Consider the following 20,319-nt stretch of genomic DNA (forward strand, 5'->3'; position numbering starts at 1 on the left):
CAAAATGCAGATAGTAGATAAAGGATTCTGATGATAGCCCGTTGGCTGTTGGGGAGCACCTTTTCAATGATGATTACTGCGGGCGCTCAACCACCCAACGAGCGGGCCAAGTCACATGTCGCAGCCAGAATGGAAATTGATTCCTAAGGCTGCAGCCAATCGCTCAGAAAGGAAACTTCCTCGGTTTAGGTCTTCCGGAGGGAGGGCCGGCTGGACAGCACTAAGCCTGATTGGAATCCCATTCTGCGCGTTACTATTTCGGGGACGATCTTCGTGCCAAGACTTTTTGTTTTGTATTGTTGACTAAGCTGAGGATCAGTCAGCTGACCTCACCTGACATCCCTTATCTGGTTAGTGCCATTTCCTCTCAACTGATCTACCGAGAAAGACTCACATTTAACAACTGTGGTGGATAGTTGGACAGGTTCGCAAAAGGGTGAAAGAAGAGGCTGAGGGTTTTCTCGCCTGTCAATTCCTTTTTTACCTCCTCTTTTTCCCTTCTGTTACGCCCGTCTCCATGGGTACCCAATGCTGTGATGTATGAGCCGTTATATCTTTCCTTTTCCGCCTACCCCAGCGTGGTTCCCCCAGTGAGGGTACGAGGCGTCATGGCTCTTTTTCTAGCTGTCGCAATTCTATGGGCGCTTATATGGTGAGCTGGAATGTTTGTATCGCCTTTGCTGGTCTTCTCTCTAATATCCGTGAAGGTTACTATATCGTGCATGGCAAGTTTGTCAGACTCCGAACGAAGTACTGGTTGAAAAGCTCGGGTTGGACATCCCTCCGCCACCAGAGGTTACTCTAGAGGAGATTACCGCCCGTGAGGTTCGCATCGCCTGGAAGCTGCCCGACTTCCACAATTCCATTCACAAGCACATTATTCAAGTGAACGGCTCCAAAGGTAGCTTATTCTGCGTATTACTGTCGCGAGTTACATCAACACTAAACATGCAATAGTTGGTGAATCGAAACGAGTGGAGACTGCGGTAGAAATCTCAAACCTGGTCCCAGGAAGTATATATCACATTTGCGTCTTTTCCGTCAGTGCGGCAAATTTTCAGACACCCAGCGCAGTTATTCATGTTCGGACGAAGCCTCTTCCTTTGTCGCAATCTCAGCAAAATGCCCCGGTTGGTAGCCCGACGATCCGGGCCTCGATTCCAAGACCCACTGCCGGATTGGTTGCCCCCTCCGCCCCTCCGATGGCTCGCGAGCTTAGTGGAGGACAACTGCAAGGGAAACGTACGTCTGCTGGACGGAAACAATCCCCCGCGGCTAGCGGCGTCGACCTCCCGCATGGCCATCCAGAGGAGACTCAGAAACACGCAACGCATAGTGACAGCAGTGAGACCTTGGAGCGGTTGGCTGACAGATTGAAGACTCTGCAGCATGAAAATGAAAATGTGGAGAAGCAGGCGGCGGAGGAAGAGGAGGAGCATATCGCGCTTTTGAAAGAGCTTGAGAGACAGCGTGACCAGCTGAGAAAGCGTGTGAAGGAGAAGGACGAGGCCAGTGGCGATTTGAAGAAGCACGTTAACAAGCTGGAGAGCGTCAATCGAACCGTCCAAAACGAAAAGGCCAAGCGCGAGAGGCTTCTCCAGCAGAAAGAGACTGAACGGAAGAAGCGCAAGGAGGACATTATTCGCTGGCGTGAGGAAATGGAGCGAATGACCACTGAGGTTGCGCAGATCAACGAGGAGAAGGCTCGCATGGAAGAGGAAGGGAAAAGGAGTGCAGATGGGGTTCGAGAAAAGATTGCCAAGGAGCAGGCAGAGATGAAAGTTCTCGATGATGAGATTCAGGACAAAGGTGGGCGTGTCAAGAAGCTGGAGGAGGAGCGGAAGCGTCAGCAGGGGGGAGACAGCGAGGATGGGAAGGAGTTGGACCGCATCGACAACGAGCGAGCAAGGCAGTGGGAGGTCAAGTTGAGCAATCTCAACGCGCGATATGCTGCCTTAGTGAATCTTCATGCACAGGTGGGTGCCCGAACAACGTACTGGCGTTTCCAGATCGAGGGTTATTAACTTGAAAGAAGGCTCAGCAACAGTACCAAGAGGCCCAGGAGCGTCTCAAGTGGTTGACTACCCAGCGTTCGGGCAGCAGTGGACCGTTCACTCTACCCGCTCTCGACCTGGACATGTCAAATACTGCGACTATCCGTCCGCGTCGCCATCGCAGCTCTCTAAACAGCAACGTCTCCTCCCCGATGAATTTCCCTGGCTTGGAACCATCGTTCCCTGGCGGTGTCAACTTCAATCCACCTTCCACCAACTCGCCTACATTTGCTCCGGCTCCTGCCTTCTTCAATATCAATAATGGCATGACCCTTCCGGGTCTCTCGGACCTGCAAGATCCGATGCGCGGGGATCTCGATGTTTCCTTCGGTAATCCTCAAATGAGTCCACGGGCCGATGCCCTGCTTCCGTCTGATCTTTTAGGGGATGAAGAATCTCCAGAACCCCCACGTCCAATTGTTCGACCCCGTTTTTCAAACCTAGAATTGTCCGAATCGCAGCGGGAAAGCTATTCGCGCGGCCCATCGTCTCCTGAGTCCGCAGTGGGAAGCAAACCAGCTAGCATTTTCGCCAGTCCCCATGAGGATCGCAAAGGGACCGAACCTCAGTCTACACATGTTGATGAATCTAGTGACGCTCCTAAGAGCGCGACGAGACGGCTGTCGGGACTATTTGGCTTCCATCGTCCTCGTGGTAAAACACTGGCAGATGAGCCACCTTTGCTGGGCACCCTGAAACCTGGACAGAGCCAATCCTTCCCTAGGAATCTGGACGAAATGGACCCCATCGGTTCAAGGCGTCGGAGATTGAGTCATACTGGCAACTGGACCAACCCGATATCGTTGCTTCCCAGGAGTAATACTGCGGCTGTCACTGCAGACAGCTCTTCTGACCACCTGCCGTCGCGACGAGCAGGCTTCACCAGCATCTTCTCCCCCAGCCGATTCGGTTTCGGCGGTGGAAGTAGCAGTTTGCTAAAGTCAAGCGAGCCCTCTGATGTCAGCACTGGTTATAATCAATTCAGTCCTCGTCACGATCCAATTGATCCAGCATCGATTCTAGGCACTGTCCGGCGAGGTTCCCTGTCCCCAAGACCTTCGTCAACCTTTTCCTTCGATAATCAGCTTCCTCATCCTTCGACGGATAATCGTCCTTTCGGATGGCCGTCTGCTGAAAAGCCTAACCATCGCAGTCTTCTTGGGTTCGATTGGGCCTCTCCATCCAGCTGGTCCAGGGCTCAATCCCGTCGGCCGTCTATTACGTACGGGTCCTCTGGTCACTTGCCCCTTGGGCTGACTGGTGAACCTGATTTTCCTCAGGAGACTTTTGAACGCCAAGGTCGGCCGTTACAAGCCCCGATTGGTACGCGGCCTTCGTCCTCCCATCGCCCAGTAACTCCAAAATTAAATCCGGCAGCACCCACGTTTAAGACCATCTTCAGCAGAAAGTCCGACAAAGATAAGGATAAAGAAAAAGGAAAGGAGAAAGAATCTGATATGCCTTTTGATTTTCACATGGAGGAGGGCTCTCCGTCAGAGCCGCGCATTTCGAGGGATTCACGTTCCCGGTCCTTGTCCATCTTTACTGGTGATTCGTACGAATCGCTAGAGCGCATGCCATCGGCCACTTCTGCGGACAACAGCAACTCAAAGGAGTCATTCATTCGAAAAATCACTCGAAAGGGCAGCTCGAGCAAATTTGGTTCGTGGAAGGAACGCTCCGGCTTGTTTTCGAAAAAGGGCGATTCTTCTCAGGGTGACATCGACGAAGATGCAAGCAGCGAGGCGCAACTTGCCAAAAGTATTGACAGCACTGTCTCCAGCGCAGACAGATCGACTAGAAGCAGTCTGGGTTTTTTCAGCCGGAAGTCCAAGAAATCGGACAAAGCTGCTAGTGAGACAAGTGAAAGGCCGAGTGAATTGGCCAGCGAGACTGGCGATGATGAGATTGCCGAGGAAGAGGAACCTTGAGCTGCCCTGATCCTTTTGTGATCCTCTAATTTGGTGTTCCACTCCTTTTGATAACGGAGTGCACAAAGTGCATTTCTCTGCGTTCTTTGATCGTTTCTTTTCCATGTGCTTGGCGAGAACCCGCGAGTCTTTGTACTCCTTTTTCCAAGGTTTTCTTACTGTCCTTATGTCTAAAGTCAGTCATTGGTATATAGCACTTTCATATACGAGAATCGTATAGTTGGTGGGGGAAACATGCCATCTCACCGCATATCTCATCAGAATGGCCAATGTAGTCAAAATAATGCTTAGAATGTTCTCTGTAATTGTAGTATGGGTTTTTAAATGCCTTGGATTGATCTGGCAGCAATCATGGCTCAATTCTTGTAGTCCGCACAGCTTCCCGCACAGCAGAGAGATTTCATTTGACCAGCCAGCAAAAACTGAACGAGACTCCCTACGGCATCCTCGCAACGAAGGATACACAAGACACTTTGCTGAAATGGCCAACTCAAAGTATATAATTTCCTTTCTCATAGAACATGGAGCAATAGCTGACATGCGTAATCAGATATGAGTACGTCAAATCATTTGAGCAACCTGACGTCTTGCTACCGAATACCTGGATCGTGGTTCGCATCGACGGCAGAGGATTTCACAAGTATTTGCCTCCCAATTCACGTTGTTCCCCAAATTTGCCTGAATAACAAATGACAGACTTTCCGATCGCTATGGGTTTATCAAACCCAACGACCGCCGCGCGCTGGACTTGATGAACGCCGCCGCGGTGGAGGTCATGAAAGAACTCCCTGACCTATGCATCGCCTATGGTGTGAGCGATGAATACAGGTCTGTCCCTCGCCAGCTAGATCGACATGATTCGTCACTCTGACAATGCCCAGCTTCGTTTTTCACCCCAGCTGTCAGTTGTTCGAGCGACGCAGCGCGTGAGTCATCCACAGCCAGAGCGAGCATCATTGCCCCGTCTTGACCTTTTGACTCTGCAAACACTGACCTTGGGCGTTAGTAAACTCGTCACGACGATTGTATCTACGTTTACAGCACATTATATCTACCACTGGGGGACATATTTCCCGTCTACGCCTCTGCAGCCTCCGTACCTGCCCTCGTTCGATGGGCGGGCGGTCCTGTACCCGACCACTAGGATTCTACGCGATTATATGAGTTGGAGGCAGGTGGATTGTGCGTTTGACCTCTAGAGTTGTGCTCCGTTGTACTTGTACTGATTGAACCAGGCCACATCAATAATCTCTACAATACCACGTTTTGGACGATGGTTCAGAAGGGAGGGATGAGTAATACGGACGCTGAAAGGGAGTTACACGTGTGTGCGATTGTGAACTATGATTTACTCCACATGAGCTGACGAGATCGTGTCAGGGGACTGTCTCATCCGACAAGAATGAGATCCTCTTCAAGAGGTTCGGGATCAATTATAACAACGAGGATGAGATGTTTAAGAAAGGGAGTGTGGTTTATCGTCAGGTAGGCCAGCAGGGATGCCTCTATGATCGCCGTCTAACGTGGATTCTGCAGTATCAATTAGAGGATCCCAAGCCTGAGTCCAAATCAAGGCATGGGGATGATGATGAGGCGCCTATGGACGAAAGCAAGATTTCCAGGGCGCAGCAAGACAAATTGCGAAAATTGCGACGGAAAGCGCAGGTGGTTGTTGATCATGTCGACATTATCAAGGACGAGTTCTGGGAGAGGAGGCCTTGGATTCTCTCGGGCAAGCCAGGTAAATTGCCCGAGGCATGATCCTACGAGGTAAAGACGACAAGAAGGAAAACATGACATGGTATATGAACTTTTATCAAGCCGGCGTAGCAGTGCCAAATGGGTATCTGATCTGATGAACTAAATTCTATCTGTACATGAAGAGCGCGGGCCAATATCACTCGTTTGTCGACTTTTTCGACTTTCTTGACTTCTTTCTCGTGCTGTCCTCAGACGAGTCGCCCTTCTTCCGGGCCTTTTTGTCCTGTTTCGAACCCTCCTTCTCCTTTTTTTTCTTCGGCTTTGCCGTTGTGTCTGAGGTTTCGTCCCGCCCACGGCTGGACTCCATCTGCTCTGGTTCTGTAGCCGGAGGAGTAGGATATTCATCTTCCGGTTTTTCCGTCTTCTTCTTTTCCTTTCTCTTCTTCTCCTTGCGAGCAGCCTTTTCATCCTCGCCGGCACTGCTCTCCTCCTGCTTCTTCAGCCCCTTCTCTTGTTTCCTCCTCTTCTTGTCCTCCTTTCTCCGTCGGCGCTCCTCTTTACTCTCAGCTCGACCCTCGGGTGTCGTTTCCTCCACACTAGACGAACCCTCCTTCATCTTCCGCTTCTTGCGCTTCTCCTCCTTCCGCCGTGCCTTTGCCTCTCCATCCTCACCCTCGCTCTCGTCCTTCCTTTTCCTCTTTTTCTTGCTCTCTTCCACAACTACCAACTTCTTCTTTTCATCAATCGTACCAGGTACGACCTCACCCCTCACAAAAAACCGATACAATTCACTCGTCAAAGCATTCGGCTTCGGTACTGTCCCAGCACCGCCAACACTCTCCTGCCCCACACCCTTCAGCGCATCCTCAAACCCACGGAGCCACCACTGATTCGTGGGATCCTTGGTTGTCTTCTTGCCCACGCCCTGATTGCCGGAGCGCCGAGCGACGAGGATCGGTCTCGTGAGACCCAACCCGCCGCCCTGTGGACGGTCGGGATTCAGTGGGTTGCCTGGTCCGGACCAGCCGTGACGGATGAGGTAGGCTTGGGCGTCCATTTTTTGTTGGACCCCTTTGTGTGTAATATTGGTGGGGAGGATAGGTGTGATAGGGTTGGTGAGGCGGTTGGAGGGCGGTTAATTTAGATGAACGGTTCTGGCGGGCATCGAGATTTGCCTTCTGTCGGCGCTTAGAAAACCTCGCAGGAATAGATAACCTGGAGCGACGGCTGGTAAGAAGTATGGCCGCGTTGAATATGAGGAGTTAGGAATGTGGGTGACAAAAAGAAATTAGGGAAGAAATGGTCGAGACAGAATACCGACTATTACTGCCACAGAAACTGATTGATATCACGGAGTAAAAAAAAAAAAAAAAAAAAAAAAAAAAAGTTGGATGCGGAGATGGGGTAAGAGTTGAAGTTTCCTATCTTGTGGTTTAGAATTAAGAGTACATAAGATATATGTTTGCCTAGCATTTCAACAAGCAGTCGCGTGGTCTAATGGTTATGATTTCTCGTTCACAGTCATGTGAGCTTCGCAAGGATTCCGAGAAGGTTCCCGGTTCGATCCCGGGCGCGACTACTTTTTGTTTTTCTTTCGCTGAACTTCAAATTCTTCATATCTTTCTCTTTCTCTCTCTCTCTCCTTCCTTTTCCCCTTTTTCCCCTACCTTATCTTAGTAGGCTTTTGGGATGAGCGTGTCTATAGTACAGTAAAAATAGTTGCCTTGCGCGATGTTGTCGTTAGTTGGGGTAGTGGACTCGGTGGGATATATTTTCGCCTGGAGCGTTGTGGAGGATAGTGAAGCCCCGGATATTTTGACAATACAGGATGAAATTCGCAGTTTATGACGGTACCTACGACATGTACAGCGTTTCACAACATTCAAGTAATATAATCTACAGGCTGATAGGTACACCAGCCACAATCAATATGGCTTAAAGCGCTCCTTCTCCCGTTTCTTCTCCTTTGGCCGGGAAGGCTTGGCCGAAGAATATTCGCCCTGAGTTTCATCCTCGTCCACTGGCTTCCAGGCACGGACGAACCCGTCCTCTCCCCCGGTGAATACGGAATGACCCTGCAAGAATGGTGAGTCGGGGTTAATCTTGAAACACGAGTACAAGAGACACACCTGCTCGTCGACGTAGATTGAACGGACAACCTCCTCGCCGTGTGCGCCGGGAAGACGCCAGAGATTCGCCTGGTCGAATCGCCACGGATCGGGAATGAGAGGAACGAGGTCCAGGCGTTTATCACTGCGGAGAGAAGCCGTCAGATAGGACCGAAAATAGATATGAACAGGAGATATGGACATACAGTTTATGTCCAGCAGCGATATACGCTGACTGGCTGCCGGTGCAGAGCTGGGCGATGTACTCGCAGTTGAGAGGTTGCCTTAGATCACCAAACTGGATGGGCTTAGGTTCCTCGGCCTGCTCGTCGGGATCTGTGGCCGGGTGGACGGAGAAGTCCTCGTCATGGCTGAGAGCGTAGATGGTACGCTCGCCCAGGAATCCGGCATGGTGGACAGAGCCGTGGTTGATGACCTGCACCAGGGCATCGTCCTCGTCCGTGATGGTAGTGTCGTAGATATTCACCAGTCCGTCTGTGCTTCCGGACAGTAAGATGTTGTTACGGACGGGGTGGTATTGAAGCTGGTTCTCATCAGTACGTAGTGCAACGCGAAGTGAGGGTCGCACGCATACGCACCTCGGTCACGTCGTCGTTGTGGCTCTCAACATACTGGAGCCGGGTTGTTCCCGGCGATCTGATATCCCTACAAGGCAGTTAGCAGCTTGCGTAGACGCCGGACGCCATCAATCCAGCCATGACTGACCAGAACGCAACAACAGCTTGCGAGGAGACCAGCTCCGTACCAGCAACGACAGTATTAGTCTCTGAACAGCAAGCTACCGATAGCACAGGCGCATTTCTGGCTATCCACACCACACAAACCAGTTAGCACAGACAAATCATCCAGAGCGAGGAGACCATCTCAGCGAGAACCAACTCACCGGTCTCCATCTCAACAGCAGCCGAGCCCTTCCCCGCTCTCAAATCCCACACCTTCACCTTCCCATCCCTACCACCAGTAACTAGCAGCTGCTGATCCCGACCAGACCCATACCTCCTCAGAGCCGTCACGCCCCCGTTCCCATGGGTTTTCGCTGCGACCACAGCTACACGGCCAAGCCCAGCGGCGTCAAAAACACGCAACGAGTCATCCGATGCAATAGCCGCCAATGAGCCAGGCGATGCGGGAGTGATCGAGTAGATATAATTTCCCGGCCCCAGATTGAGCGAGGATGATGCTGTGGCCTTGAGGGTGTGCATGGCGCCGTGCAACAACGAGCCCCGGCAGGTTGCCTTTGTACTTATCTCTGGCTATATACGGCGACGATGGTAATCTAGATCTGTGCAATATACTGATGCTCTGGCCGCCAGATAACGATCTTCCCGTACTCGATTTTTCTGGTCCAGATCACTCAGCCGATCGGCTACCTTCTCGGTGATTGACAGGTCCTTCGTATCTATGACTTGATTTTTAAAGCAGTGAGACAAGCCAGCCTAGGGTTTTGTCTGGGGATCACCCCGTCGGAGGGTTGTTATGATGATTCTGTTGACAGGTGGTGGCTGATGGAGTTTTGTCTACTAAGCTGGTGGTGATGCTGCGGGTAAAGGAAAAAATTTGATTTTCTGTTCTTCTTTTTCCCTCTTCCCCCCGTGCATTTATTACTACTCCATGCATTTTCGCTCTTCGTTGAGCGCATTCAATTCCCTGCAAACAACAATGCAGATGAGAATAATAGAGCATATTCAGAGTGCATGTCGTCATTCTAGTTCTTTTCTTCTCTCTCTCAGTAGCTTTATTATTGGACCTCGCTTAGCTGGGGCTGGATCCCAGGACGGGAGGCCAAGAATTGCCTGAATGTTGTCGTCTCCATCCTGAAAATAAATACTCCTTCTCATGTAACCGTAAACGGGAGAATTTTAGAGGGTATCGGGAAGTTGTTAATCGGCTGGAAGTTTACGACGGGCAACCTTTAGTCTCATAAAGGCTGACAATAAGGCTTTTCTCTTGCACCTAGCTTGTCTCGACTTTGGATCCAGAACCATTTCGAAGTGTTCTCAATGTAGACTGGGGACGCGGTAGAGTCCTTGTTGCATGGCAAAATATATCCTGTAGGCGTCATACATAATTTCAGCTTAGTTAGCCCTAAGAATATATCAGTCTTCTGGGAACCCCATGGCGCTCCCCTGCAGACGTGGATCTTTGACTTTTCAAGCGGGACCCAGTCTTGAAGAAGCGGTGCCAGCCGTTGAACCAATGAAACCTGTTTCATCTCGTTTTCCTAACCCTATCTTTTCACGAGTGACATTAGACTTGTGCGCAATGTGAAGTCGCGGGACCTCGGCGATGTGTGGTGGTCTCTTCCACCCAGCACTCCTGCCGCCAGTGGTGCCATCAGCGCTGCTGCAAATAAAATCGACAACATCGTTTACCATATGGCTGTCAGATGACTTTCGGGAAAGGCTTATCGGTTGCCATAGCGCACAAAAGAGGAAAAATAATGAGGATCAGGACGAGACTGACTGATTGCCTATTCTTTTGAGGATAGCTGTGAATTGATCGACCCAGGCAACGGAATAGGAGAGCGGCTCTGCGTCACCGTCCCTTTGTTCCTTCGATGATGGGTTGTGTGACACACTGGGCCTGGTCCCATTCGCGTGTCCAATTGATGCTCATGACATACACAATGGCTGTCTTCTATCCACAATTTTCATCAATGATCTCTACTGGTTAAACCCAAGCAAATTCTCTTGCTGAATACTGAGAGATTTGCCTTTTGGATTGGTCGATCGCTGAGAGAGCTTAATCGAAATGTCATACCTGGGTGGAGACATAGTGAGAAGCACAGGCGAATCGAGTCCGTTCTTCACCTGGTTTGTCCAGGTTCAATCGCCAAATGCATCTAGCTACATATGCACAGCCGCAAATGGAGCGTTTCAAGTTTCCCAGAACGTACAGACGACTGGGGCGGTCAGCACTGCCGCGTCCACCTGTGATTGTTTCCGTCGAGGAGTTGTCCAGGAACAGTTAGTTTGCGAATGGAGGTGACATCCTTCCATGTAACCTTCTCGGTGCAAGGCAACTCCTTGCCGAGTTCGAGATGCACCCAGATGATTGGTCGTAGCGTTTTTGCCTCGAGCAAGCATCCTCCTTCTGTGAGGTGAAGATGGCTATCTTGTCTGTAGCTGGCTAGAAGAACTTAAACTTTGTGCGAGAGATGCGTCCGATGCTGACTGCCGATCTTATCACTGTCACTAATTTTGGACCAACTGGGATCTCGTTCAATGTAGCGGTCACTTTCAGTGATTCCACAGAGTGAAAACCTGGAACGGCGACACAACTTATGTATCAACTAACTAGCTGATAGGGGTTAGATTTGCTAGTATGGTCGAGACTTTCGAACAATCGATTGTCCTCAATGTGCGTCAGTCTGTGGCGCTTCTAAGGATCTGTCCACTGGTCTGATTCTGAGACTGGAAGATGTGGATGTAAGCGTGGGAGAAAATACAAGTTGACGACCCCACAACAGCTTTGATTAACGCTTGTACAACAGCAGAGATCTTAAGGACTTTCAAGACTCAACTTTGGGCTCCGTACATTGCTTGAGGGCAAAGGTGCTTATTCTCGATCGAAGATGCGATACCGAAGTTCGGTGATGGCTATCTACCTTAGGAAAGATGGATGATGGCTTTCGCTGTAAACGCCCTGCGGCCTGAAACCTGAACCACGTAGATAGTAACCGAAATAGATGAGACACTGATTGATTGAAGGCGCTGAGACCGGGCTAGGTTGTTGTGGTGGGTTGACGAGCCGAGTCAACAAGGGACGAATGAAGAAACATGCGGTAGATATATCCGCCGAGCCCTAATGGAGATATTGAGTGTGAGGACACTCAAGATCTACTAAATTCAGTGGTGATCCAGTCGAGATTGGTGAGTGATAACCGGCAGATCCAAGTAAGTGTGGGTAGGGAGGTTTACTGTTATGTAGTATGGTAAGTACCCTCTCCTACCGAGATAATTCCTCAGTACAAGAACCTCTGACTACGTGATTGTGCTGATCTCGTGTTTGAAGGCGTGGTAATGATACTGTACTTGGCTGTCCACAAAACACTGTATGTAGGCACGCATTAGGAAAAGAGACTGGGGCAGCTTCAAGGACAGGATCTGCAGCCATATAACCCCTATCAGGGTAGGTGCCTTCCCTACCTACGGAATAGGTGAGGTATTAACTTACCTCATACTCGCTTATGAGAAGAGTGAGTGACGGAATACGTTGCAGCGTACTCCGTACTCCGTACAGCCTTGGGACCCGGCAGACTGGGAAGCGGTGTGCAAATCCATTCATTTTCCTCAATCCTCGGACACTAGTGAGCAATGCCACTCGTCACATGGATCAAAGGGACACAAACTTGATTAGCTGCTTGGGGCGCACGTAGTTGTGCTTGTTACTGGACTAGATAAATAGTACCTACGGACTGGTAGAGTTCGAGACCAAGACCTCGCATACGGAGTACAATCAACTTAATACCTAAATGTTGTCAGTTAATGAACGATCAGGGAAGGTTGTCCTATGCGCACGGTGCGCTCTGCCTACAGTAGGAGTGGAGATCAAAAATTTCCTTGAGCACAGAATCTGCAGATATTTATCTAAAAGATTTAGCACTTATTTAGTTAGCAGAGAGTGATTTATCTAATTCTGTACCTGCACCTGCTGCTGCAGTGTGCCCATTGATTAGCAATTACCCCTAAACTTTATTGTTAATAGCTCACATGATTCTGCGGTTGAGTTATTGTACTTCCCAGGCTCAAGACATGGGCCTCACTAAGCTAAGACTTGGCACCTATGATTGCGGTTAGTACTTTGGTTTGGATCCTTTTCCATGGACCTATTCGAGAGTCGAGACAGTCGAAGATTCTTCGTGGATACAGGTTACAGTATGCAACAACCATGGTCCACTTCGGAGCGGATGCATGCAATGCTGTGGGCTCCAAGCAATTGATGGAACATGGATGGGCCGGAAAATTAATACTAGTCATTTTGTACTACGTACGGAGTAGTTAGTATTAAGAATGATTTTTTAGATACACTAGTAATAATGATACGTAGCCTGCGAACTGCCTAGTATTATTGAGATTCAGCGTCGGGGTTCCCACGGGCACTAGGGGTAGCACCATAGCAGAAGTGCTTGAAGAGGGATGGACATCCGAAAAGCTTCGGATCCTTCAACCAGAGTGCTGGGAACACGGCCGGATAAGCTGATTAGTTGATTCCTGAGGGGCATAAACTAAAAGAAGTTTAGCGGTAGGATGACGCCTTGACGAGTTTGATGACACGAGGATATATTGGTACGGTAAGGAGTGCAGTAAGAGTCAAAGTCTGAGAGACGGCATCCCTGATCCATTTATATCTGCTAAGCTGCTACAATGAACATAGATCTCACCAGTCACCGGACTGACCTGACCAGAGTGTGCTCGTCATTATTCTTCACTGCTCGCAGTATCTACCAAGATAGGTACTTTACTTTGACTCTGGATCCTGGATGGTTGGTAATATCTTACTACTTGCCTAGGCCTGAGCCGCAAATAGTCTAGCTGCGGAAATATAATCCATTACAATTGGACGATTTGACTCTGACCAAAAGTGGATGACGGTCCGCGTCCCGCCCCGAAAGTCACTTTCTGGTTCTGTGTCCGTCCCTTCACTTTGGGAATTTTGGTAAATTTGGGCGGGACCCAGGAGATACCCATTTTGAACAAGAACAATCGGAAATGAAATCAAATCAGAGCCCCTCCTTAACTACCAGAACACTATTGACGGGAACAGTTACGCTATCTCTTCCTCCGAGGATTAGTACAGCTCTTAGTTTCCTTCGATATCCTGGATGTTGGTAACCCACAGTTTTCTCCTGTTGAGTACTGTGTAGTCACTACCCACTCAAACATACAGACTACAACCTAAGTGGTACGACTTACTAGTGGGAATTATCTTCAATAGTCAGCAGGCACAAGGATGATGACAAGAATTTACGCACTCGACTGTTCAGAGAACAGAGCATAATAGGGCCTTATGAATTGGGAAGTTTATTCCCCAAACCTACCAGAGTACGGTACCAGGGCTGACACCCGCTAAAAGTGGGTATACCGCCACTTTCATCCGTTGGTCGTTACTAGATGGTTGGCACTCGCAAGGTCAAGATTGCTTTCAAATTTAATTTTTTCCGTGCGGGGCCCGAAAACCCGGGTACTGATGGGCCCTAGTCTCAAGTAAGAAAATGTAGAAAAAAGTATGTTTTATAAGGCTTAAAGTATATATATACCAGATCATGAACCTCCTGTATAAAGGGTGGGGCCGTGAGATGAGCGTACTTATCTCATACTGCAAAAGGGAGGTGCATACATGGATCATAAGTCTCCCAGGAAGCAGCCCCTTGTTGATGCACTGAAGTCTGTGGAACACTGCACCTGATCCCTGACTAAGGGCCAAAGTTTCTACTAGTTAATCAATAGCGATGTTGACATTTGTCTTCGAGGCATCAATATTGTTCGCTATTCGCTTGATTAGAGTTAGACAATCAGCCATCGGAGACCCTGTCTAATCCCTGTAAGTAGTCAAGTATGCTTTGGTCCTCGAGCACCAGAGAAGACCAATGTGGTCAGATCATGGAGCATAACCGAGTCTCCTGGAAGAATCCACTCAAGAAATGAAAGTTCTCAGTAGCGCTGAAATGGCTCCGTCTTCTGCATTGGCAGTGTCTTGGATGCGTCGCTGGATAGACTTGCAATAGATCAGTTGGCAGGTTGGTACCTTGCTCCAGAGGTAGTCTTTTCTTGTGCTCATGGTGATAATGATGCCTCTGATTACAACTGCGATATTATTTTTATTATTATATTCTTGATCATTTTGCCTGACTTTACATTGCCATCAACTTGCCCCTATTCATACTCTCCACGTATCCATCTAATCAATCAAGCACTAATCAAGACGTTGTAGCCAACAATCAGACCAACTTCGAGCGTATACGAAACACACATCCTTTACTCCGTACCTACTCATACGTGAAACAGAGTACCTCATCAACCCATACCTGACCGTCCCCTTCTCTTCGTCGTAGTCTCTGTTTCCACCCTCGTTGAACTAATTGGCGCCTCAGGCTGACCGATCAGTCCAACACTGGGCCCTTCCCAACCGCCCCGCCTTCGCGCCCGTGGGCCTGACGGGTAGGGAGACAGCGGTTGCACAACCTTAAAGCCTTGGTTGCTGTGCTTTGCTTTTGCTCCTTACTCCTTTCATCTCTTCTTCAACTTCGCACTGTTCGCTTCTTTTTTTGCATTTTTTTTTTTTTTTTTTTTTAATTTTCTTCTTTTTCTTACCATTATAATTATCATATTATGGCGCACTTCTTTGTTTTCCCCTGTACTAAAAAATAGTTCATATTTATTTAGTTTTATTTCTATTTTTCTGTCTCCGTCATTTAGCTACTCTTCGTTGCATTAATTAACCCGCCCCTCGCTCCATCCCAATAGGTTCTTCCTTGATCGTCCGTCATCGATTCCATGGTTGATCTTGATTCACTAATTCATTAGCTACATTGTCTCTGCCTGCCTACGTTCAGACGATAGAGTCCAACGAGCCGGAATCCTGCATGGTTGCGTCGTGACTGCTCTTGCGTGGTTCCTCCAGAGGCTTGGGTCTTCCACGGGGAGGCAGCCGCGGCGCTTCAGGTCCGTTGTCACCTTTTGCCTCCTAAATACTAAGCTGACCACCTTCTGATTCTGTCATTGGTGTGCAGTTCAGCTGAGTTTGAGAGTGCCGTGTATCACGGAATCTTATCTATTCTTGCTGTGTGCGTGTGTGGTGTGTGAATGACTCTTATGTGTTTCTTCCTTGCCAAAAAGACCTCTCGCCCCCTTCGATCACCTTGTCCATACTTCTATGCAGTATTCCTGCAGCCGCTGTGCTCAGCCTTTTCCTCCTTCCTATATGTCCGCTTTGATCTGTGATAATAGCCACCATATCTTCTTCTATCGAGATCCCTCTCCACGACCGATCTCTGACCAGTCAACGTTGTCTTTTCCTTCGTTAACCTCGTCAACATACTCTGTTGTTTCTTCTTCTTCTTCTTTTTCTTCCCCAATACCCGATTGGACCTCCTCGACCTGATGTTTCTCAACGGGCAGGGCGGACAGCGACCTCCGATGGTGGCCTTCCCGCCACTTAACGTTCGCGGATCTATTTCGTCAGGTTTCAATGCCCTAGGCCGCTCAAGAAACAACTCCGATGCTATGGACATCTATACAATCACAGACAGGGGTCCCGCTGCAGAGAGAGACCCGGCCGCTGGTCGTTGGCACGCCAATGGTTCCCCAAGTATTAATTCTACCAGTAGCAAGTATATCTCTCTTTCCCTCCTCCCTTCTATTTTCATATTCTTGCTCTCCCTTCTTTCGAGCTGCCGTCAAAGCGGTTAATATTGCAACTTTGTTACCATTGGGTGACTAATATACAATCTTCCTTTTCCTCTCTTCTCCCTTTAGGAATCCTGACAGATACCCTTGCTATCAGGAGAACGGACGAACATACCATGGATACCGCAAAGGAATCTACATGTTGCCGTGCGACGAGCAGGAGCAGGATCGTCTAGATATATTCCACAAGCTTTTCACTGTGGCGAGAGTCTCGGACGGACTGATCTATGCTCCACATCCCACCAACGGCCGGTTTCTCGATTTGGGATGTGGGACAGGGATTTGGGCGATCGATGTGGCCAACAAGTATCCAGAAGCCTTCGTCGTTGGGGTTGATTTGGCCCCCATACAACCTCCAAATCACCCGAGAAATTGCGACTTTTATGCGCCATTCGACTTTGAAAGCCTTTGGGCTCTTGGGGAGGATTCGTGGGATCTGATTCACATGCAGATGGGCTCCGGCAGCGTTGCAAGTTGGCCCAACCTCTATCGGAGGATTTATTCCCATCTCCGTCCCGGTGCCTGGTTTGAGCAGGTCGAAATCGATTTCGAACCCCGTTGCGATGATCGCTCTTTGGAAGGCTTGGCTATTCGACAATGGTACCAGTTATTGAAACAAGCCACAGAGGAAACCATGCGGCCGGTTGCTCACAATTCACGTGAAACGATTCGAAATCTGCAGGAGGCCGGATTTACTGAGATCGACCATCAAATGGTTGGACTCCCTCTCAACCCGTGGCATGAGGACGAGCATGAGAGAAGAGTGGCTCGTTGGTATAACCTAGCCATCTCGGAGAGTATTGAGACGATGAGCCTTGCCCCTTTCAGCCGTGTGTTCGGTTGGCCGATCGAACGAATCAAGCAAATAGCAGCCGATGTTAAATCGGAGGCTTTCAATAAAGAGATCCATACTTACAACATACTGCATATATACCAGGCTCGAAAACCTCTCGCCAATTGACCGAGATTACCCTTGCATGCTTCAAACCTCTGAGATCGTGGTTGCTATACTGCGCGCCATGAATGCGGATCTCCGCCCTCAGATTGAACCACCAATCGTGTTTAGAACGTGATCCATGCGATCTCCTTCCTCCATCTTGCTTCATTCTTGTTACGAAACTGTATTGAACAGCTCAGAGACCGGCCCGACACATACGGCACACACCCTACAACCCCACAAATATCCACCATCTCGGTCGCCAACTCCTATGACCGGGCACCCTTCCTCGTTCAATACCAGATTCATGCTCACGCGGAGACCTCTGAAAGCTCGCATGAAAATACTGGAACGAAGGCTTATCCCGTTTCCTGCGCGTTAGAAAGCCTGACTATTGGCTTTTAGGACTTTCGAAACGGTCAAGGAATATATACATCAGAGGTCACCCAATCTCGGTGCCGCCACATTTACGGCCCATACGGCGGCAGTCGCGATCGACTGATATCGTGGCACTAGGGACATGGAATTGCTCCGATAACGACACCTCCACTGGTTGGACAGAAGGAAGAACGGAGCGAACCAGATCTCGCTGAGACCGAGGGACACAAATTTCCTTTTGCTTTGGCCGCATGGGTCGCGATAGTTGCACTGCACTTTATAGCATGCCCTGGCGTTCTGTAGGGAAGGACGTTGCCGTTTACAGTGGCTTTATACCCAGATCATCTTGCCTTGTTGTATGGACGGCAGTATATCCCTCTTGGTATTGTTTTTTTCCACCCCTTTGTCTTTTTTGAAGATGAATTCTTGGAAGAAATTCTGGCTTTAATGATATTAATGACATGGCACAAGCGACTGCCTTGGTATGGACAAAAAGACACCCAGCCAACACATTGGAAATAATCTCAACTCATGCCTTAAACCAGTAGCCAAAACTCTTCAAGATCCACCTATTTTTTTGGGGGAATCCTTGGAAAAACCCCAAATCCTTAGTTACCGTCATGATATGTGTGTCGTAAAACGCCGTGAATGCTTTCATCAAATGCTGCAGATCACCAAAAAATCGCTGTAATGAGTCTAATGACTATGCGTGTTCCAGAAAGAACAGAAGAAATATGCTTATTTCCGCCGGCCCCTTTGACCTCTACCAGCACCGGGCTTCCCACTTTCTTTGTCTCCGTCTCCATTGGAGTTCATCCACTCCCGACCTGCACCGGGACTCCGGCGACGCATCGTCCCCGGCCCTACCGCCACTATGTCCTCCTCACTTTCGCTGTCAGAAATGTCCAGGAGGACCGGCATGCGGAAGGCTTCCATCTCACCGTCCGCGCCACTCTTTAGCGGTTCGATGGTGAGGACATCGGGAACTTCATCTTCCTGGTCGAGACGCCGTTGGTGGATTTCCTCCGCCGGGTGAATGTCGAATTCATCCTCCCGTTCCATGTACTCGACATTTTCTTCGACTTCGCCGAAATCCGGCGCAAGGGCAGACCACTTCTGTGGCGTGACGATGGACCACGTGTATATGCAGCCGGATTCTAGGCCACAGGCGACTACCATGGGGCGCGACGGGTGCCATTCGACAACGCCGAGCTCTTCACGGGGACCCTCGAGGATCTTGACGAGGGAACCGTGGCTTCGCTCCCAGACGTAGATGTCCGGATTCATAAAGGTCGAGGCAGTGACAAATTCACCGGTAGAGGAGAAGGTGACGTGGTTCCAGCTTAGTCGGTTGACCACGTCCTGGAACTTATGTTCCACTTGTAGTTTGATGTTCGCGGGCTCGAGGTCGATCCCTAGTTGTGACAGGTCAGGCATGATGATGGTCCGAATTACGCGATCAGAACTGTTGATGAGTAGGTCCCGGCCATTGCTTGCCAAACGGAGGAGAATGACCACGCCGTTACACAGCCGGGTCGAGTGGATGGTCGTGCAGGTCTGTGTCTCGATGATATTGATCCACCCCTTGGATGTGCCTGCTATGATGTGATTTCCAAATGCCGAGAATATTGTGACGCATGTCGAGTGCTTTGCATCTTGCGCAGCTTGCTTGGCGGCCATGGCTGGGTCGACTTCTTCTGAGGCGGATGGCGGAGGACGAAATGGAGCGGAGGGGAGTATTCGCTTGATCGGTTTGGGGGACGAAATATCCACGAGGACTGGTTGGTCTTCGAAAAGTGAAGCGACGAAGAGTAAACTGCGACCATCGACATGCGTTAGACAGGACTCTAACACCCCTGCAGGAGCGAGGGACACTCACTGGTTGAAAGGATGTAGTTCTGCAATATACACAGGGGCCTCAAATCGGACAGTGCGCACGCGGGAACCATCTTTCATGTCCCACAAAATGCATTTCCAGTCCTGGGAGGAGCTGAGGAGGTATCGTCCATCTCTAGACCAGCTATTCCTTATCAGCACGACATTCTCCCAGTCGACTCCGCAGGGAAATTATTCCTACCTGAGAGATTGGATCTGTCTGGTATGGCCGCGAAGTTTCCGCGCGACTCCATTTGTCTCTATATCAAAGATAACCACAGTACCGTCCACCTATAGAATGAGTTGTCAATGAGGATTCGAGGTGGGCCCCAAAGGATAAGGGCTGTACGTACTCGTCCGGAAGCCAGGTAATCTCCTTTTCGATTGAAGCGCAAACATGTCGCGTGCCCGCTTCCTGTCGCTAGTTAGCTACGTCGCATTAAGAAGATGAAGGAGCGCCGACGGACTCAATTTCTCAGTCAAGGTGTCGGGATAGTCCTGGGCAAGGACGAAAGGATCAATGAGCGACAAATTCATTGTGGCTTACTAGCGCGTTTCAAGTGAGAAGAGAGTAACTGCAGCTAAATTAAGAAGATTTCCCAGCCTGAAGAGAGGCCAGGAGAGATAAATGTGAAGGATTCATCCAGCACCCTTGATGGCTAGGTAATCTGCGAACACAGGCGGCGATAAGAGGTGAATCAGTCTTTTGGCTGAGATTGTCAAATGAGAGGGCAGTCGCAGGGCGGTCAGTTGCAGTTTAAAAGTCATTAGCAATATTAATGGACACCATCATATGAATGAATTGATTGGGTAATTTTGTATTACAAATCTGACTTTTCCACCATTTGCCAGGTTTTTACGGGTTAGCGCTGCGGACTTTTAGTGGGCTCCGTGCTGGTGCTGCTG

The 20,319-nt window shown here is 49.5% G+C and overlaps 6 protein-coding genes and 1 non-coding gene across 7 annotated transcripts; 4 read left to right on the forward strand and 3 right to left on the reverse strand.

The window, feature by feature from the left end:
* The first annotated feature begins 393 nt into the window (after positions 1 to 393).
* Positions 394 to 4,242, forward strand: AFUA_1G14620 (Fibronectin type III domain protein). Its single transcript, XM_747738.2, has 4 exons — positions 394 to 652; positions 708 to 901; positions 958 to 1,976; positions 2,036 to 4,242. Exons 1-4 carry the CDS (start codon positions 537 to 539, stop codon positions 3,983 to 3,985), a joined length of 3,279 nt encoding a protein of 1,092 aa, XP_752831.2. The 5' UTR covers positions 394 to 536; the 3' UTR covers positions 3,986 to 4,242.
* Positions 4,243 to 4,268: 26 nt separating this feature from the next.
* AFUA_1G14630 (tRNA guanylyltransferase) lies at positions 4,269 to 5,746 on the forward strand (the record flags this gene model as incomplete). Its single annotated transcript, XM_747739.1, has 7 exons — positions 4,269 to 4,480; positions 4,536 to 4,625; positions 4,682 to 4,817; positions 4,867 to 4,986; positions 5,077 to 5,167; positions 5,221 to 5,309; positions 5,366 to 5,746. The coding sequence occupies 7 exons, from the start codon at positions 4,269 to 4,271 to the stop codon at positions 5,744 to 5,746; spliced, it is 1,119 nt and encodes a 372-aa protein (XP_752832.1).
* A 136-nt stretch (positions 5,747 to 5,882) lies between these two features.
* On the reverse strand, positions 5,883 to 7,066 carry AFUA_1G14640 (uncharacterized protein; the record flags this gene model as incomplete). The annotated part of the gene is made up of 1 exon (XM_747740.2): positions 5,883 to 7,066. The coding sequence occupies exon 1, from the start codon at positions 6,741 to 6,743 to the stop codon at positions 5,883 to 5,885; it is 861 nt and encodes a 286-aa protein (XP_752833.1). The 5' UTR covers positions 6,744 to 7,066.
* A 103-nt stretch (positions 7,067 to 7,169) lies between these two features.
* On the forward strand, positions 7,170 to 7,265 carry tV(CAC)1. The gene is made up of 2 exons: positions 7,170 to 7,206; positions 7,230 to 7,265. It is a non-coding gene (tRNA).
* AFUA_1G14650 (WD40 repeat domain-containing protein) lies at positions 7,250 to 12,371 on the reverse strand. The gene is made up of 9 exons (XM_077803968.1): positions 12,336 to 12,371; positions 11,992 to 12,285; positions 11,736 to 11,867; positions 8,699 to 11,654; positions 8,521 to 8,620; positions 8,394 to 8,460; positions 8,001 to 8,338; positions 7,816 to 7,939; positions 7,250 to 7,761 (listed from the first exon to the last, which is right to left on the reverse strand). Exons 4-9 carry the CDS (start codon positions 9,015 to 9,017, stop codon positions 7,612 to 7,614), a joined length of 1,098 nt encoding a protein of 365 aa, XP_077660137.1. The 5' UTR covers positions 9,018 to 11,654; positions 11,736 to 11,867; positions 11,992 to 12,285; positions 12,336 to 12,371; the 3' UTR covers positions 7,250 to 7,611.
* Positions 12,372 to 15,917: 3,546 nt separating this feature from the next.
* laeA (class I SAM-dependent methyltransferase) lies at positions 15,918 to 17,184 on the forward strand (the record flags this gene model as incomplete). The annotated part of the gene is made up of 2 exons (XM_747742.1): positions 15,918 to 16,147; positions 16,293 to 17,184. 2 exons carry the CDS (start codon positions 15,918 to 15,920, stop codon positions 17,182 to 17,184), a joined length of 1,122 nt encoding a protein of 373 aa, XP_752835.1.
* Positions 17,185 to 18,276: 1,092 nt separating this feature from the next.
* AFUA_1G14670 (Set1-mediated histone H3-K4 methylation subunit Swd1) lies at positions 18,277 to 20,215 on the reverse strand (the record flags this gene model as incomplete). The annotated part of the gene is made up of 5 exons (XM_747743.2): positions 19,881 to 20,215; positions 19,767 to 19,828; positions 19,616 to 19,704; positions 19,418 to 19,558; positions 18,277 to 19,354 (listed from the first exon to the last, which is right to left on the reverse strand). Exons 1-5 carry the CDS (start codon positions 19,948 to 19,950, stop codon positions 18,277 to 18,279), a joined length of 1,440 nt encoding a protein of 479 aa, XP_752836.2. The 5' UTR covers positions 19,951 to 20,215.
* Between the last annotated feature and the right edge of the window lie 104 nt (positions 20,216 to 20,319).

This window comes from Aspergillus fumigatus, chromosome 1, assembly GCF_000002655.1.
Source record: "Aspergillus fumigatus Af293 chromosome 1, whole genome shotgun sequence".
Taxonomy (NCBI): domain Eukaryota; kingdom Fungi; phylum Ascomycota; class Eurotiomycetes; order Eurotiales; family Aspergillaceae; genus Aspergillus; species Aspergillus fumigatus.

Bases quoted from the DNA above. Each gene is read 5' to 3' on its own strand.
- AFUA_1G14650 (XM_077803968.1), bottom strand. From the start codon at position 9,017: ATGCACACCCTCAAGGCCACAGCATCATCCTCGCTCAATCTGGGGCCG. The intron at 8,461-8,520 runs GTCAGTCATGGC...ACTGCCTTGTAG, and splicing joins CAAGCTGTTGTTGCGTTCTG to GGATATCAGATCGCCGGGAA. The intron at 7,940-8,000 runs GTATGTCCATAT...TTCTCTCCGCAG, and splicing joins ATCGCTGCTGGACATAAACT to TGATAAACGCCTGGACCTCG.
- AFUA_1G14620 (XM_747738.2), top strand. From the start codon at position 537: ATGTATGAGCCGTTATATCTTTCCTTTTCCGCCTACCCCAGCGTGGTT. The intron at 653-707 runs GTGAGCTGGAAT...ATATCCGTGAAG, and splicing joins ATTCTATGGGCGCTTATATG to GTTACTATATCGTGCATGGC. The intron at 1,977-2,035 runs GTGGGTGCCCGA...ACTTGAAAGAAG, and splicing joins TAGTGAATCTTCATGCACAG to GCTCAGCAACAGTACCAAGA.